Source organism: Phyllostomus discolor, chromosome 9, assembly GCF_004126475.2.
Source record: "Phyllostomus discolor isolate MPI-MPIP mPhyDis1 chromosome 9, mPhyDis1.pri.v3, whole genome shotgun sequence".
NCBI lineage: Eukaryota > Metazoa > Chordata > Mammalia > Chiroptera > Phyllostomidae > Phyllostomus > Phyllostomus discolor.
In genome coordinates, this window is record NC_040911.2 from 88588466 (window position 1) to 88607584 (window position 19119).

Below are 19119 nucleotides of genomic sequence, written 5' to 3' on the forward strand. Positions count from 1 at the left end.
TTCTTAGATATATGCAAGTCCTTTCTGAAGATTTACTGTATAAATGTCTCTTTCAGGGTGACCTACCCAGCCAAGGCCAAGGGCACATTCATCGCAGATAGCCACCAGAACTTTGCTTTGTTCTTCCAGCTGGTGGACGTGAACACCGGTGCCGAGCTCACACCTCACCAGGTCAGGAAACAGCGCAGACCTTCTCTTGGCTTGAAACATACAGGGCACTCGCGTTGTTGATCTGTTGGTAACTGGCTAGAGGAAAGTCCAGATTCCTGCTTTCAGGCCTTCTGTCTGAATCCCGACGGCCCGTCAGGTTCTCCCGTGTGACACTCGGCCCCCTCTCGGTTGCTGTACACTTTTCTTTTTAAAAGATTAGCACTTAATTGAGGATTTCTTTCTTTCTGGCAAAAAAAGAAGCAAAAACACCAAAAACTATACATTAAAATAATTTTGAAAAAAGGGAAAACCTCGGCAGTAGGCCCAAGGCATGTTTTTGTTCTGGTCAAAGCAGATTTTCCATCTGTGGGAATGTGAAAAATAGTTTTAACTTGTGCCTACTTCATATTACGAAAACAATAGGCTTCCTTTAATTATTCTTTAAAAGGTTTTCAAACCAGGCCCTTTCCCCAGAAACTCTGATAGGGTATTGTGTCCTCTCAGGCACACCCTCCCTCACCTCTCTCGTCCCCCTTGATTGGAATTAACTGCACTCAGCTCTGGCCTGTCCACGGTTGTATTGTAAAGGGAAATTCAGATAAGGACTCTGAACGCTGAAAGACAGGAAAGACGGTAGGACCGAGTCACCTTCGTTTAGGTGCTTTGTAGCGATACTTTAGCAAGAGCCGGCAGACCTGTGTTCCTGCTTGAGGGGCGGCTTCAGAGCAGACCTCTGAGGTGGGTGAATTTACTCAAAAATCTTTTGCTTTTCATTTCTTGTAGCTGCAGCAGCTGTGCTTGTGCCCAGGCCCCAGAGTGGCTGCCTGCAGGACCACCGACCTGGCGCCTCTCTGTTCCCCTCTCCCTTCCACCCTCGAACTCCAAAGAGCTTGCTTGGTGCACTCGGTTAGGACCATGGCTCACCCACCAGCTTTAAGCACTTCAACCTCTTAGCATTTTGTGTCTCATCTCAAAATGACATTTACCAACCAAACAGCGCAAGGGAGGAAAAAAATGCCAAGAAAGGAAGTTATAAAACTAAATTGGTGAGCTTTGAGTTTGGGTTAGAGTTAGTGAGGAAATGTAACTTGAACTGAATACTTGCCTCATCCAAGATTCTGTTTTGGAAACCATGGCTTAGAGACCTCCCAGGTAGAGATGGCATTGTGCAGATGAGCCTGGCTGCCACCTGCGCTTGGCTGTGACAGGAGGAAGATCAGGCCATCCGGGCTGCTGAATCCCATTCTTGGCCAGGGCTCTGTAGTCAGGATGCTTCACATCTCTGGGCCCGTTTCCCTGAATACTTCGATGGGTTTTTGTTGCCCAGGTGTGGAGTAACAAATGAGATTTGTGGTTTTTTCTGCGGATCCAGCACTAGCTGTGTGACCATGTAACTCATTCAATCCACATGCCTTGTGAGCTATAAAATGGGACTGATCTACCTGCCTTGTTGAAATCTTTATTTTGAAACTCTTCAAAGAACTCTGAGTGCATGTCATTTTGCTGCAGTTCTAATGTACAGAAACCTTCATTTCTTATGTCATTGAGAGATAAGGTGAATAGACTGGTCCCATCGTATTGACAATATTGGCTAATGTTTATTGGCTAGCTGGCGCACACCAGGTCCTGTGCTAAATGCTTTGCCTACATTATCAGGGATCTTCACATGGGTACACTACATGCTGAAGATAATCTTTTTATCTTAAAGATGAAGAAATCAAGGCACAAAGAGGTTAAGTAACTTGCCCAGCTAATAAATAGTGGAACCAAATCTGTCTGTCTTCAGAGCCTGGGCGTTCTCGGTGGCACCAGGCTGCTCTGCTTAATTAGAGCGCTGCCTTGCTATCAATCTCCAAGCCCGTGCTACTAAATCTTTAGCTGGAGGCACCAGGAAATTGAAAATGGGCCTCTTACAGTTCCACCTCATTTCCCTTCTTTTTACCCTCTGGTGAAGAAGTTAATTGGGCAGTGAAGTGGCCAAAAGGCTGGCAGGAAGAAGAAATTGCAACAACAGCAAAGGGTTTAAATCATCTATAAACTGGGCATTCAGCCTCCCAGTAGTTGAGAACTGGCTGCATCTCTAAGTTAAATTTCTCATACTAGCAAAAGTTATCTCTGCTTCCTGAGCTAGGAACCAGGGTAGAATGGCCACTCCTTGTGCTCTCTTGGGCAGCTCTGGTAGAGCCCTGAGCTCCCACCATGATGAAAGAGCCAGCAGTCTGCAGCCTCATTGACTCAATATTGAGCCCAGAGTTTGTTCTGAAATTACCAGATGAAATACACTATTATTGTTCCATCCAGACATTTGTCCGACTTCATAACCAGAAGACTGGCCAAGAAGTGGTGTTTGTTGCTGAGCCGGACAGCAAGAATGTATACAAGTTTGAGTTGGATACTTCTGAGAGAAAGATCGAATTTGACTCTGCGTCCGGCACCTATACTCTCTACTTGATCATCGGAGATGCCACTTTGAAGAACCCAATCCTGTGGAATGTGGTATGTGCCTGAATGCGCCTTGACCCAGACAAGAGGGACTGTGCCGCAGTCAGACCCAGACAGCCCCCTTTAGGCGTCTGGGCTCTTTACCCTAGCCTTGCCTCTGCCACCCATGGGGCAGCAAGTACGCGCTGTGAGGTGAGGGGCTGTGTGCTGTCACCGTTAGGAGTCCTAGGGGCATGCACATGGCCTGGCATATAGTAGGTGCTTAGTAAGTAGTGATTAATTGAATGCATGAATGGATGAATGAATGAAGTGTATACATTTGCCTTCATGGGTGCTTATAAGTTTCTAGAAAAGTTACACGGGAAGAAGGTTTTCATGTTACATCAAAGCATTACAGGGGATGCATAGATAAAGGCCGAGGCCTTTGAGATACATATAGCCTCGTGGGGTTGGGGAGGGGTAAGATTTGAGTTCCAGTAACAGTTCAGGATGGTGTGAGACAGTGAATTGTAGGATATGCAAAATGCTAATAAACTAATAATAATCAACATTTGCATATCATGTTATAGTTTACATAGTGCTTTTCACCCACGTATCTCACCTTTGACTGATGTGACGAGAGAAAATTTCTTGAAAGACATGGCATTAGAGCTAGGGGTTGAAGAATTGCGAGGGTCTATCGGAGTAGTGTATGGGGCAGAGGTGATCACTGGGGAAGAGCCTGCGGAAAAGCCTGACATGCGTTCAGTGCAGTGTGAGTGGGCCCGTTTTACTGGCGCACCCGATGAGTCAGGTCAGTAGCCGTAGGTGAAGAGGTTGGAAAGGTAGCAGCAGCCAAATCGCAGTCCTTGAATGGCGGTTGGCACCCTCTGCGAGACACAGGGGCAGCTGCGTTTCTTGTGTTGTATTCAGAGCCCCCTTTCTTCTCTTGGACTTTGGGCTGCTTTTTGCATGAGAGCACATTGTCATTTCTTCTTTTTTTCTGTGGCTAAACCACACTTTCCAGGGACACAGAGCGTTTTCTGATTGCAGCTGTAACAGCTTGAGTACTGGCTGAGGTTTTTGTATTAAAGCAGCTCTGTGGGGCTTGCCAGGCCAGTCGAAAATTGGAACTCTTACTCTAAAAAGCATTTTCAACAACTACTTATTTCGTTCTTGAAATTTTTACTGCCTCAAATTTGTCACCTAATAGATCAGAACTGGTTAGGCTGCTTGGAGCTTTGTTCAGTTATGGTCCTGGGTGCGGGTAGGGGGTGTGCTATCATGCTGACGAGTCTTATTCCCTTCTCTGCCCCTGTGCCCTTAAAGACTGCTCTTAACTTTTCAGGCTGATGTGGTCATCAAGTTCCCTGAGGAAGATGCTCCATCAACTGTCCAGTCTAAGAACCTTTTCACCCCCAAACAGGAAATTCAGGTATATTTCAAGGGGCTTCTCCACCAAGCGTGGAGAAGGAATGTGAAATGGACACAATGACAGGACAACAGACCCCTGGATGGTGGCACTCTGGTCCCTTCTTTACCCTGATACATAGTGCTTTATAGTTTGCTCCTCACCACCCTGTGAATTAGGCAGAGCAAATACCCTAGAGCTGAGAAAACAGGCCCGGAGAGAGACCAGTGAGCAGCTTCCAGAAAGCGGATAATTGGAGACAATCTCAGAACCCGAGTCTGTTTTTCCTAAACATCGGGAGGTACAGCCCTGAGATCACTGCTGAATAGCTTATAGCAAAGGTGGGTTTGGCTTCCTTTCTCTCTGTTCCTGCAAAATCAGGGCTCATGGGGCCGACAGGTGAACACTCATCTGGGACGACAGGGCTTTCGTCCCCGAGGCAAGTCCTTCCTCCTACGGATTCACCTTCCTTGCGCACAAATGTTAGCCACTCCTGCCCAGCCCAGTGCACAGGATTGCTGTGAGGATCAGAGTAGATCATGGATAAGGCAAGAAAGGCATTGAAAAGTTTCTAAAGCACTTTGCAAAATAAACACTAATTGTTAAACACTTTGAGCCCTGGTTAAGAAAACTGAGGTGGATCCACTCAAGTGAATTATTTTGCATTCATGAGAAAAAGTGTCACTGTAATATCGTGGAATTCTACCTGTAAATTAATGTTGAAGTGTTCCAAGCAGACTACTTACTCTTATTTTACCATTTAAAAAAGGACAGCCCTGGCTCGTGTAGCTCAATGGATTGAGTGTGGGCTGGGAACCAAAGTGTCCCAGGTTCAATTCCCAGCCAGGATACATGCCTGGGTTGCAGGCCATAACCCCCAGCAACCGCACATTGATGTTTCTCTCTCTCTCTCTCTTGCTCTCTCTCTCTCTCTATCTCCCTCCCTTCCCTCTCTAAAAACAAATAAATAAAATCTAAATAAATAAATAAATAAAATAAAAAAGGACAAAGGCTACCCTGGCTGATGTAGCTCAGTGGATTGAGCATGGGCCTGTGAACCAGAAGGTCGCCAGTTTGATTCCCAGTCAGGGCAAATGCCTGGGTTGTAGGCCAGGTCCCCAGTTGGGGGCATATGAGAGGCAACCACACGTTGATGTTTCTGTCCCTTTCTTCCTCCCTCCCTTCCCCTCTCTAAAAATCTTAAAAAACAAACAAAGAAAAAAATGCCCAAAGGGTACAGTAGTAGGACTCTGTTAAAGAGAGTGAGGTTAACACCAGTTAGCTGACTTGAGTGTGATAGAGTCGGTGCCACCCTAGGAACCCAGAAGCATTAAGAAATCCCAGAGTCCTGCCTTGGATGTGTCACTTGGGCCATCCATACACCTGGGCACCCTCTTGGATCCTGGTGAATGCCACTTGATGGATTACATATGCCCAACCTCTAAATGGCAGTGAGTCTTGGAAGGGATAGAGTGGGTCGGCCAGGTAGTGAGCTGGGACTAGTGTAGTATCTTTGAAAGGAGACCTCTGGGATCAGAAGCCAGCACTGAGAAGAGCAAAAGGCCAGGTGACCACTCATTCATTGCCAAGGGCTTTTAGCATCTGGGAGACAGTTCCTCATTTTGACTGTTACTGGCATTTTGGTCCCTGGTCAACATGGCCACCCCTTCTGGGAAGGGCATGTTCTTAAATACTCTTGGTATAACTTCTTTTGGCAGCACCTGTTCCGTGAGCCTGAGAAGAGGCCCCCCACAGTGGTGTCTAATACATTCACTGCCCTGATCCTCTCGCCCTTGCTGCTCCTCTTTGCTCTGGTGAGTAGCTGTAATTAGCATGGGCGGCGTGTGTCTGACGCCAGGCTCAGCAGATGTAGCTGCTCCGAAGGAGGCTTTGTGCTCTGGCCTCAGCACAGCTCCAGAGGGGCCCAGTGGCTGTACCTGCACTGATGGTCAGAAAGTTTTAGAATAACTGAAATTCTTCACTGTAGGGAGCGGCCAGGTGGACCACTCCATTAGCAAGGGCCATGAGAAAGTACCTGCTGGCCATTAAAAATGATAAAGGTGTATGGACTGGGATGCTTTCTATAGGAATGTTCAGATGAGGTTAAGTATGAAAAAACCACGGCCTAATTGGTATAACTATATAAAAATAGAGTACGGTGACTGCATTTCAGCGCCATTCAGAGTGTAAAACTAAGCAACCTATAGTCCTCATAAAAGCAAGTTTTGAATAAATTATTGTATATCTAAACAATGGAATATTATATAGTTTATTAAAAGAATGGATAGGTTTATGTGCTGATATGACAAGATTGCCAAAGTGTCTTACTGAGTGACAAAGGCAAGGGGTAGAATAGTATGTTTATTTTAGTATGGTCATCTTTCTGTAAAAACCTTGAAAAAGCATTATTGATTAGTGTTGGTCATCTCTAAGGAGAGGACTTTTTAAGGAGTATAGAGAAGGGAATATTATACCTTTTATATTTTAAAGTATTATTTGAAATTTTTTACCAAATGATTTTTTTCTCTCTTTTTAAAAATTGCAAACATAGATGTATATCATTAAAGTTCAGAGAATTTTGAGAACCCCTTGGAAAACTCATGAGATCTTACTTTTAGAAAATTGCCTATGTTCCTAATTCATTCATTGATTTTAATAAAAGAATTACTGGTTAATCCAAATCTGAAAGGCATACAACAAGCTTTCAGAAATCAGACCCTGGGGTATGGAAACCTGTTTGAGTGATCAGAATTTCTAAAAGGCATAGAACCTACAGAAAGAACATGTACCCCACGAGCTACAGGAAGGTTCATCTTACCAGTACATAGAGAAACCAGCAGGGGTGCCAGTTAACTTCATGCTTTCTGCCCCTTCAGCTTCATGGGTCCACCTGTTTTAAAATAAAAAATTTTGCTGTAATTAAAAATGATGTTCAGGTTCGAGTTACCCAAGCACATGAGAGCAGGTGTTGGAATGCCTTTCTAAAGGAAAGAGGGAACAATTTTTGGACTTAGAATAGAGTAGTTGTTGCTTGGAAAAATTCCCTGTCCATCAAGTGTGCATGAATTTTTAAGCCCTTAGGGCTGTTCATTGGACTAGCATTGACTTGCCATGTGTTGCCTCCCTTTTAAGTTCTAATGTCTTTTTAATTTATTTCTTCCCATCGTTTAGTGGATCCGGATTGGTGCCAATGTCTCCAACTTCACTTTTGCTCCTAGCACGATAATCTTTCACTTGGGACATGCTGGTAAGCGCCCCCGGCTGCTAATTCCATTTAACCTCCTCTGACATTTAGCCGCCCATGAAAACACCCTGTAAAGTAGACCCACAACCTATTAACTATAATGACTTAATAGTATAACATTTCCCTCTTCCTCCTGGCCTTTTAGGACAGTTAATATGATGATAAACCTGTTTGGGCCGTCAGCTTAGAACAGCTGTCATTAGATTGGGTTTCATTGTACTAGGCTACTGTTGGCAGGCCATTTACCCTCATTTAATAGCCCTGTTCATTTCCAGAGATTACTCACTTACTGTAGCTTTACATTGAGCCATCTTCCAGGATGAAGAGCATTAATGCAGTTTCCAAAGATTATCTTTCCCCACCGTATCGATCTTCACATTTGCTGGCGGCTGTATCTGAGCAGTAATAGGAAACAGTTGCTTACACAGTCAGACACACTGTCCCACATTGTTCTCTTAAGCACTCAGGATCTAAACGTAACAGCACAGTCCATTTGCAAATCAGCTAAGCCTTTCAGAGACTTTGGACACCATTGGATCAGTGGTGCCTTGCATTTCACTGAGACGCCAATATCCTTTTCTCATTTCCTTGACTCTTTCAGGAGTCACCCTCTTGTGTCCAAAGTGTGCGACTTCTGTAGGGGTCTGTAGATGAAGCCCTTGAAATTACAGGCAAATATGTGTCTGTTCTTTTCTGATGAAAGATCGAGTCTGTAGCTTTGATCAGATTCTCACAGTGGCCCATGACCTCAAAAATGGTTAAGAACCCCCCCTGAAGTTCATCTGTCATCCTTCTGGGCACAGTCGACAAGATGACCTTTCTCTTTAGCCCGGTTCCTGGATTTGAGTGATAGCCCTCATGGGTCAGGCTGAGAACAGACCCTGAGATGAATGTGTTTGCAGCCAGGACTTTTCTTGCCGGAGTGCTTTGTGTGCACATCCCCTGTTTGATTCTCATCGAGCCCTGATGGGGGGGACCGGGGCAGGAGCTGTGGTCCATGTGTGATGGGTGAGAGCATTTAGGCTCAGAAAAATTAAGTGGCAAGAAGGGCAGAGCCTGGACCAGAACCCCGGGCTTTCAGTGCCCAGAGGCCCGAGCCCTCCTCACTAGCCCCCTCTCTTCAGTTCTTGCTTCCCTCCTGGTCACAGTGGCCAGTTATCCCCAAATTCTTTTTAATAAAAGGAAATTACTTATTTAATCCCGTATACTTTTACTCAGAATTTGAAAAATAATATGAGTCCAAAATGTAACATGACAGCAACGTTTAAAAAAAACAAAATTTTAAAAAACCTGCATTAAAGGAAACAGATGTGAGCCAGAATGTGGATTGAGGCAGATGAAATAGCTGAGGCCTGGCTTTTACCTCTGGCTTTTTTGGTAGCCAAGGCGTAGCGGCCAGAACACTGGGTTACCTGTATCTCGGTGTTGGGTGAGAGGATGAAACAAGCTGGTCTAGAAATGGCAGGCGTTTTCAGGATCCAGCAGTTACTGCTCCCTGCTGTCCTCCGCCCCGGCGTGTCGTCACTGTTTCATTCGGTCGGCCCTCGTGGCACTGTTTTGTAGCGATGCTGGGGCTCATGTACATCTACTGGACTCAGCTCAACATGTTCCAGACCCTGAAGTACCTGGCCATCTTGGGCAGCGTGACGTTTCTGGCTGGCAATCGGATGCTGGCCCATCAGGCGATCAAAAGGTAAGGCCAAGGATGGGCCACGGCCCCAGAGTGGGATTAGAAATATTTTGTCGGCTGTGATCCCCCAACTCTCCGAATGAGGGCGAGCGGCAAAAAGATTCGTGTGTGACGCGTTAGTCCAGCCCGATGCAGAAGCCTTTTTAAGTCAGAAAAGAGTCTCGGCGGTCAGCTTTAAATGTTTTAAAACCACACTAGAACAAGAGAAGAATATAATTACTTTATGAAGATTTAAGTGGATTAGAACGTGTCAGAAGATCGTTGTTAATGCGCTGGCTGTATAAAAATGTTCTGCTGCTGCAGAGCGCCCTGCCCCTTTCCCTGCTCTGGGGAGCTTCTCCTCCGTAGCCTCCGGCAGGCACCCAGGGCTCTTCCTCCTGAGCATGAGGTCCACGCGCTTTTCCCCGGAAACTGCCGCACTGCTCAGGAGGCGGTGCCACGTGCCCGAGAACCAGACAGTTTTGATCTTGGGTTCACACAATGATCAGATCTCCGTGTGATGGCAGCTTGACTCTTGAACCTGGATTAGAGGCAAATTTATATGTCTCATAAGTGTTTGTCATTGATTTGGCTTGGGTGATTTCAGCCACGTAAAGGTCAGTAAGAAAAGGTCAGATTTGCTTTCACCTTTGGAAGTTAGCATTTTCAGACGTGCCCTGCTTTCTCCCTCTAGGACTTTTGCAGGGAGAATGTAATTCAGTAGTGTGCCCTCCAGCAGGGCTGCCAATTAAGTGGGTCAGATCAGGGAGACGCTTCCTCAGAGACTATTAGTGGGCGGGAGAGCCACACATTTCTGCCCTGCCCTGCCCTGCCCGGGTCTCCATCTCCATCGTGAGCTTTCTGAGAGCCTCATGGAGGAGACCAGGCCCCGACGTGCTCCTGGACTCCCCTGTAGTAGTCCAGATCCCACCAGAGCTTCCCTTAGCACCGGGAGTGGCAGTCGGTTCATTTTGCGGCCCCTCCAGCAGCCTCACCCTGGCGGCTCTGCACTGCATCTGAGGAAGGGCCAGGTGCCTCGGCCGTCTTTCCTAAGCAGAGCCTTGTTCCCTTGCAGCCACCGTCTAGGCCCCGGGGAGCCTAAGGTCATGCTCTGCCGAGCTCTCTTTTCCGGAGTTGCCCACACGAGACAAACAAAATCAAGGGGAGACAGGGGTGGAAAACATATAATTTAGATCTTGCTTGTCATGAATTCCTAAATGCAGCCCTAGAATTGTGTCTGTTTTCTAGGGGAAGAGACCACGATTCTCATCTCCTCCCTTGCCCCTGCACACACCCCACACAGAAAGGTGATGCCCGGTCTTACGTTGCCCTCTGTGTGAACCCTGGAGCGAACGCTGCCACTGGGAAAGTCCGTGACCCTAATGGAAGCTCTGGTTGGGTGTTTGCCATTACTTTCCCCAGCTGATTTCTCTTCTCACTGTCCTTTCTTGATTCTCAATCCCTCTTTCCTTTGGCAGGATCGCTGCAGAGCAGAGCAGTAGATTGGCAAAATATAGGACACTACGGTAACGATGAAGGGCGGTCTCGTCCAGAAGCAGGGCCCCTTTCCCATCTTGCCTGCCTCATGCATGTCAGTTCCTTGCCGAGTGGCAGCCCACTCGTCCCTCCCCAGCCCTCCCTCAGCCAGAGATGAACTCGGAGGCCGTTTCCCCACTTCCTGGCCCAGGTGGTGACAGGCCTCAGGCAAAAGCCCAAGCGCCTTGACTTAGCCCAGCTGCCGGGGGGGACTCAGCAGCTGAGCAGCCTTGACCTGGCTTACACCACGTGACTCCATCCTCCCGTATGTCCCAAGGGGTCCTTCTTAGACAGTGGCCCCCCTCTCTGTGTTTATAGGTGAACAGAGATGAGGGTGAGACAGGCCCGGCCTTGGACTTCTTAAAAAGAAACCCCATCTGGAACATCCAAATTCATCACATGGTGGTCTGATGACAAATCCTGGCACACCTTGTCACTGTTTCTAGGCCTTTTTGTAACACTGATTTCTGTAACACTGATCTGGGCCAAACAGTGTGGTTTGGTGGGACTAAATTGTGGACTGATGGCCACAGAGCAAAGCCAGTATCAGAACCCCGGTTCCTAGAGCTTAGGGTGCAGATCAGGGCTGCTCCCCGTGTGACTGAAACGTCGTGTGAGATATCACCCATTCCCCGTGCAGCTGTTAGTCCTGGGACAAGGACGGAAGTGGAAGCAAGGTGACGGGAAGGAAGGAGAGAGTGTCTGATGCTTCACTGGTCAGCTCCTCCAGACCAGGGATTGGCAAAAGTTTTCTGGAAAGAGCCAGAGAGCACTTCAGGCTTCGCAGGCCATACAGTCTGTGTTGGAGCGACTCCGCTCTGTGGAAGCAAATGAGCATGGCTGTGTGCCAGTAAAACTGTGCTTGAGAAAACAGGCGGCGGGCTGGGTCCGGCCTGTGGTGCATAGTTCACTGACTTCTGTATTAGACCAACAAAGACGAGGGAGCACCCTGACTGATGGGGTGCAATGGGTTGAGCTTCAGCCAGCCTGCAAACTAAAAGGTCGCCGGTTCAATTCCCAGTCAGGGCACATTCCTGGGTTGGGGCCCAGGTCCCTGGCCGGGGGTATGTAAGAGGCAACCAATTAGTGTTTCTTACATTGATGTTTCTCTCCTTTTCTTTCTCCCTCCCTTCCACTCTTTCTAGAAATAAATAAATGAAGTCTTTTTAAAAAAGAGGAGGGAAATATTTGAATTTTCTAGTCATGTTCCCTCTCATCCCTTGCTGTGGAAATGGCTTTCCCTGCCAGAGCAACAAAGCCATCTAATTTTTAATCCTCTGAAAATAAGAAAAATCAACAAAAGCATAGATTGGAGAGCCTTTCACTGGTGTGTGAGCATAAATTGGAATGTCTAGTCCTCAGCACAGAAGAGACTACATTTGGCTTGCGGGGTTTTTCTTTAGGTTTAATTTATATACAGTAACATTCATCCTTTTTAGTGTACAGTTTTGTGATTCTTGACAAACTAACCACAGTAGTGTAAATACCACCTCAGTCGAGATACACACAGTTTCCACACCCCCAGAAGTGCCCCTGTGCCCCTTCTTAGTCCCCCCTTCCCACCCTCGCTCCCTGGCTGTTTCCACTTGGTTTTGTCCTGCTTGCTCTGCCTGACTTGCTTTCAGAACTGGTCCTTCTGCTAACACTGAGCTCTTCAGTTCTCTACACTAACTAGGGATTGATTTTTGTTTTCTCGATTTTTAGGTAGTCTGCCCCCATCCGGTTACCCCCAAATCATACTGCTTGAAGGAGAGGAAAGTCACTGGGTTATTTGGGTGTTTAGGACCATCTGAAGTTGGGACCTGGGATTTTGAAGGTGGTTTTGACGTGAGGACAGACACTGGTTTGGTCAGGTGTGACTTCTTAGCTGAGACTGAGGCTTGTGGGCCACGGTCCTCCCAGCTGTTCCTGTTTCGTGCTCAGGCTCTCTCCTGCGTGTGAACGTTTTGGAACACACATTTTAAGGAACCTGGGAACTTCTGAGTGTTGGTAGGGAATTAGGGGCACTCACTTCAGCCCTCAGGATTAGTTCTGGGCCTGTGTGTGCCCCTCGGAGCTGCTGAGGAGGACTGAAGCCAGCCGTTCTGCAAGGCCGTGTCACCACGTCGGCCCTCAGCCCTGGCCCCAGGCCTGCCGCGGACGGGTCAGCACCTGCCTCTGTGTGCCGGGACCGCCAGAGCACGGACTTGCTGCCATCACCCTCCCGGCTGCCGTGTCAAGATTGTCACATTTGCACTCATGTCTCCCCATTACTTCCTGGAGTCTAGGGACAGGCAGCACTAGAGATCGAGTGTTGGTGGGTTTTTTTTTCCTGTGAGCTGAGTCCCATTTTTGAGAATCATTTTTACCTAGGTTTAGACGCAGATTCTGAGCACTGACAAGAGGGTGACTGCATGCAGGTTTCTGTGCTGAGGGATCAGAACGCCGTCTTCTAAGCTGCATGAGGGCCGGATGTGGGTTGGGGACCTGGGGTCTGGGAGGCTGAAGATGAGCGTTCTTGGCACCGTCCTTTCTGTTCACCTGCTCAAAATTTACGCTGCCTTTTCAGCCTTGCACTGTGAGAGGTGTGCCTGGATTACCTCATCTTCCATTTTCACTGCCACTGCCTTTCTTAGTCATCGCCAGATTCGTTGTATTGTTCTTATTTAAGTTATCATCAGCTTTAGTTTAGCTGTCTTCCACTCTTTTGTGAAATGAGATGGGGCATAAACAAGTAGAATTAATAGAAGAAGGATTATTTATCAGTGGGATCCTATAGTGGGGGAATACCTTGGCCTCTCTGTGGACTAGTTAGAAACTGTAACAGTGAATCAAAACCTTCAGTAATTTTGTCTTTGTCTCCATTTTCTTTCAGAACAGCGCATTAGTCCCGGCCAGAGGAAGAAAGGGAAGTCTAAAACCCGAAATGAATGTCAAGAAGAAGAGTCAAGAACAATTCAGTTTGAAAAGGGGAATGAAAGAAATACTGTGTTTATGAAGAAGAAAGTTGACATTGTGGTCACACTTTGCTCGTTTTTCTGTTGCCCACACAGAGCCGGAGGGGCCAGATACTCTGTTTCGTTGGCAGGACGCCCTGGCAGGACGCTGTGAATACTCCTAACTCACCCTAACGTTGCGTTGGAAAAGTTGAAGTCTGTAAAAAGTTGTTTTGGAATAAAGAGGATAAGGGGGACAAAGTCCTGCATGAGAGTTTGTTATAGTCCTTTGGGACTGATGGGCCTCCTGGGGCGCACGCGTGAGCATGTGGGTGGGAAGTACTGTTGACAGACACACTGGCCAGGTGTTTTTTAGGCCCTTTCACATTGGTCTTTCTCACCCGGAAAAACCACCATCCTTTCCTCCCCAGCCCTGGTTCCCAACTCTGCGTGAGCCCTGTTGGTGTCTGAAGGCGCTCATTTTGCCTTGAAAGTTTGGTCTCAGCGTGCAGTGGGAAGGTAAGGAATTGCCTTAGAAGAAAGCTAACCCCATGAGTGACCTTAGGCTTTTAGAGGCCCTCACACACCTCGAGAATGCCTCTTATGAAGTTGTGCCAGGACCACCGTTGCAAGGGGGTTTATGACGTCACTTAGGGAAGTGATATTGAACAGTCCGGTTAAGTGTATCGACTTAAGAGTCGGGCACCTGCTGTTACCACTTACTAGGCTGAGGGACTTTGGGCAGTGGCTTAGCTTCTCTAGGCCTCCTTTTTTTCTTCAGTGACAGAGTTAATAACCTCGTCTGACTGAAGGAGTTGTGTGCCTCTGAAGCACTGGGCTCCGTCCTTGGCATCTTTCCAAACTGGCCCAAAGTTCCGAAGTTACGTACTTGGGCTCATCACCCCTAATTCTTTTAATTGAAACATAACCAATACATTTAGATAAGTTTCTTTTTTCTTTTTTTTAAAGATTTTTAAAAATTAATTTCATATTGACATGTTTGAGCTGCCTTTTTTTTTTTAAAGATTTTATTTATTTATTTTTAGAGAGGGAAGGGAGGGAGAAAGAGAAAAAGAAACATCAATGTGTGGTTGCTGGGGGCCATGGCCTGCAACCCAGGCATGTGCCCTGGCTGGGAATCCAACCTGGGACACTTTGGTTTGCAGCCTGTGCTGAATCCACTGAGCTACATCAGCCAGGGCACATTTAGATAACTTTCAAAACATGGCTGCTCCTAACAGTATTGAGTTCTGGGCAGAGATTGCTTTCTGAGTTGGACTTCGCCGCAGCAAGGAAATCAGAGTTTGGATTGGGGGGAAAGCAAACGGAGACTCCGGAACCCTGAGCTAGTTCTGAATGGGCTCCCGCAGGTGAGAGGGCTGTGCGGGCAACTGGAGGGCTGCCTGGGAGCTGGGAGGCAGGCTGCAGCTTCCCAGAGGGTGCAGGCCAGTGGCCCGTGCATACGCTTTATTTGATCCAGCGTTTTTTTTTATTAATAGCTAACATTTACAAATAGAGAAAATTCATACAAAAGTCTAGGTTTGGAGTATTGGATTCAGAGTTGGCAACGATCAGTGTTGGCAACGATTGGCAGCACCTGAACAGCAGCACCTCCCTCTGGAGGAGCCCTGCCCCTCACAGGTTGTTAGTCCTCACACCACACATGCTGTTCCACCTGCCAGCTTCACTCCCGAGGACATACAGCTAGAAGCCTTGCTTTTAAAAAATGTTTAGCTTATCCCACCTTTCTAGTGTCCCTTACGTTTGCTGGGACCTCAGCTGAGTGGTGTGGGAGAAATGAGAGCAGGGGCAGCCTATCCCCCCCCCCGCCCCCACTGCCTCCACCTCTGTGCTGGCTACACCTGTAGATTTCTGGAAGCCAGACCTGATGAGGCCTGATGGCCAGTAGTGTAGAGAAGGGGAATTGGGGTCTGATGATGGAAGTGTAGTGGCTGGAGGGAAGGAGACAGCTTCCTGGAGGAGGGGCTGGCAAAGCCAAGGAGCGCCAGGGCTGGGTCAGGGCTGCCCTGCAGACCAAGAGGGAGCTGGAGAATCAAGCAACAGCAGACAGTGGCTCCCTGCCAGGCTGGCCCCGAACCAGCGCAGTGAGCAAGACAGATAGACTCCCTGCCCTTGGTCCCCTTAGAACCCGGAGGAGACAAGGGAAAGGAGCGAAGTGATGACGGACATTAGAAGGGCTTCAAAGGAAGCAGTGTTTACCTAGAGGGGTTGGGGAAGCCAAGCAGACACCCCAGGGACAGGCCTTGGCAGAGCTGGGAAGAGGACTACAGGCAGAGAATTAACATATGCAAAGGCTCTGAGGCAAGATCTTGACGTATTTGAGTGAAATTAGGCCAGCACAACTGGGGTGTAGGTAGCAAGGAGGAGTGCACCCTCAAAAGCCTGAACAAATCTGGCTTTTAAGGGCCATGGTGAAGGGATTAGATTTTAGGACCGATGACAAATTTTAGGGAACTTGAATATGAGGCTGGAATATAGCGGAGGCAAACGTTCACCTCACAGGCTCACCGTCTGGCCCCCCCACTGAGTGGAACTTCTTGGAGAGCGCTGAGCTCCACCCCCGAGCAAGGCTGCAGGGGAGAATCTGGGGAGCCCGGAGCCCACAGGAGCCCTGGTCCCTGTAGCTACAGAAGGCCACTGGATTTGTTGCTCACATTATTCACCACTGACAAAGATTCTTTGCTAGGCCAAACTTCATTCAGGCTGTCAGACCTTCTCCTAGGCCCACCTGTGCACTTCCTTGTGCAATCTCGTTTTATCGAGAACCCTGCTGAGTCAGTTTAACCAGAATCCCCCACCCTCCAGATCTGATCATCTTGATATGTGATTGGGTGCCTCAGCCTCCGCCTCTCCCCAGGTGACATCGGATTGTCCTGGCTTGCCTTCAGCAAGAATCCTGTCTGGTGGGTTTAGCCTGAATCCCACTGACCTGCGATACTTCCTCTTCATCAGTTTTCACCCTCTGATCCCCACCCTGCACCTCGACTCCAAGTTCTGACTTGCCTGTGCAGCACTGGGACTGAGCCAGCCCTGCACTGAGGTCTCTTCCCCTGTTGCACCAGTCCTCAGTGAAATCTGAGTGAGCCACTGTGCTGTGCATCTCTGGTTTTTCTTAGACACCACAGTTGCACGGGGCCATCTCTAAGGAGTACTAAGCACAGCGGTTTAGAGTCCAGCTGACCTGCTCTGAGTGCCCTAATTTGCTGTGTGTCGTTAGGCTCCTCTCTGGGCCTCAGTTTCCTATCAGTAAAAATGGGGAATAATACTACCTCTGAGGGCTTTCTATGGATGAAAGGAGCTCACACCCAAAGCACATAGGACAGTACCTGGCACTTAACATGGACTCGCTTTGCTCTGATTAGTGTAGATACTATTATGATTTCCTGTGCGTTGTCAGCAGGAGCCCAGGAGACAGTTTGTCCCATGTCCATGGGTATTTGCTCTTTTAATTTACTTGATTCCCAGCTCACGTTTCCTGAGGGGCCTGGAGTCTTGGAATCAGGACTCCCTTCCCAACTTTGCTCCTTTCACTGTAGGTAGGTCCGAGTCACCTGACCTCTCACCCCTGTGGGAGGCCGGCACCCTGCTCTGTCTTTTTCCAGCGGGCTTATCCAGCGGGCTTATCCAGCGGGCTGTGGGGGGAGCAAGAGAAGCACTGCAGGGCAAACCTCTTTGTGAACTTTAATACAAACAAAAGGGGTGATTATTGAAAGTGATGAGTCTCCCATTGATTAGAGCCTTTCTTTAGGGGAAGAAATAGCACTTGGTCTTAAGTAGGACCCCCACGGGATGGGACGCCCCCAGCACCTCTGTGGGGAGGGATTAAGTCTTTTGAGACTCCATCAGTGTCATCCTTAAGGGTGATGAAGCACCGGAATTGTTGCCCTCGTGGTTTCTGCCTTTATCATTGCATTCACCTCTCAAACCACAAGTACCAGCAAGTCCTGGTGGTCGTTCTTTCATTTGAAAAACTAATTGGAAATTGAAGGAGCCTTCAGTACTTGCTTTTGTGGGGGCAGGCGGAGGAAAGAGATGAGCAGGTGGGTCTGGGGGACAGAGCAGGCCCGGACACCCCCCATTCAGCGGTCCCCTCCATTGTTCCTTGGCAGGTTCTCGGCGGCCCGCGTCTCTTGGTTGAAGTGGACTGCCTGCCTTCAATGGCCGGCTTTCTCCTCTGGAGGGGGCTTTTGTTTCCCCATTGTTCCTACTGTTTCCTCCGCCTGCCGCCACAGAGGCCCCCTGTCGAGCCTTTCCCACAATTCACATCCTTTCTTGGAAGGTAAACCGGGCTCCCAGAGAGAGCAGGTGGTCTGAACCCTGTGACGAACTGAGGTGGCTTTCCATCCGGTGCTGGGAGACAGGTGCGTGGGACTGTGTCCCCCAGCTGGGAAGTGACCAGGTTGGTGCTGCGTCCCTGAGTCCCCACCAACTCTAAACTGCTGTGGCTCCTGCTTTTCATCCAAACAGACATTTTAACATCCAGACTTTTCATCTTTAAAAAAAAAGATTTAATTTACATACAGTAAAATGTACAAATCTTTAAGTGTGCAGCTCAATGAATTTTTACATCTAACAACACCGGGATAACCATTATCCAACTTAAAATACAGAGCATTTTGATGCCCCTCGCAGGTTCCCAGGTTCTAATAAGAGGCACGGGTGGGGTTGGTGACGTGCGGGGGGAGGTACCTGGCCCAGGGGAAATGGTTCACGGACAGAAAAAGTCGAGCGATGGCCGACACAGCTACCTCTGGTCAGTCACTTCAGTTCTCAGCTTCCTTTTACAGCAAATATCAGAAGAGTTAACTCTATCAAAGACTTTATGTTTTCTAATAACTATAATAAAAAAGTAAAAGAGAAACAGGTGAAATTATTTTGAATGTTATTTAACCTAATATATCCAAACTATTATTTTAACATGTAATCAATACAAAAACTTTTTTGAGATATTTTATATCCTTTTTCCATATTGTCTTGAAATGCAGTGTCTGTGTTACACGTGATACGTACTAGCTATAGTTCAAGGGTTCCGTGCCACCTGTGGCTGTTGGCCACCGTGTTGGTCGGCCAGGTTGATACGTACCAGCTGGGACTCCTCTCCTTCCATTTGCTCTTGAACCCACTCATGTCAGACTTTTGTCTTCACCACTCCACCCAACTGGTTCTCACCAAGGTCATCCGTGGCTTCCACGGTCACGTCTGTGGTCCATTTTCAAGTGACTTGACCCATCAGCAGCACTTGGTACAGCAGGTCGCTCCCTTGAAACACTTTTTTTTCAGCTGGCTTCGGGAATTTCTCATAGTTTTCCCAACAGCTCACTGCCTGCTCCTCCTCAGGCTTCTTTGCTGGCTCACCTTTCTTCCAAACTTCCAAAGTGGGGGTACCCCAGGGTCAGTCCTTGGGCCTCTCCTCTCCTCTTTGTGTACCTATTCCCTGGTGGCCTCACTCACTTCTCGAGATGGCGACAGCGGCCAGACCAAACTGGCTGCCCAGACCACTCTCCTGACTCCGTCTCCAGCCTGTGAATCCAGGCACTGGCTCGACACCCTCACTCAGACCTTTAATAGCCTCTCAGACTCCATATGTCTAACCCTTCTCCCAATTCTTCTCCACCCCCAAAGCACCTAAAGGGCAATTCCATCCTCCGGTGGCCCTTTGGAGTCATTCTCGACTCTTCTCCAATCCCCACACCCCATCCATCAGCAAATGAGTTCTACCCTAAAAATGTACCCAGAACATGATCCTACCTCA

At 48.1% G+C, this 19119-nt stretch overlaps 1 protein-coding gene across 4 annotated transcripts in view; it reads left to right on the forward strand.

The window, feature by feature from the left end:
- The window catches only part of RPN2 (ribophorin II), a 53484-nt gene extending 39873 nt beyond the window's left edge, over positions 1-13611 (forward strand). For 2 of the 4 annotated variants that reach the window (XM_028523909.2, XM_036009808.1), the window contains 7 exons: positions 57-171; positions 2452-2646; positions 3920-4006; positions 5701-5796; positions 7154-7229; positions 8790-8919; positions 13286-13608. In XM_028523909.2, the coding sequence (XP_028379710.1) occupies positions 57-171; positions 2452-2646; positions 3920-4006; positions 5701-5796; positions 7154-7229; positions 8790-8919; positions 13286-13298 (712 nt within the window). In that variant the 3' untranslated portion in view covers positions 13299-13608. Of the gene's footprint in view, positions 1-56; positions 172-2451; positions 2647-3919; positions 4007-5700; positions 5797-7153; positions 7230-8789; positions 8920-10373; positions 10422-13285 lie in introns of all 4 variants that reach the window. The other 2 variants (XM_028523908.1, XM_036009807.1) reach the window with 2 other exon arrangements.
- Positions 13612-19119: the final 5508 nt, after the last annotated feature.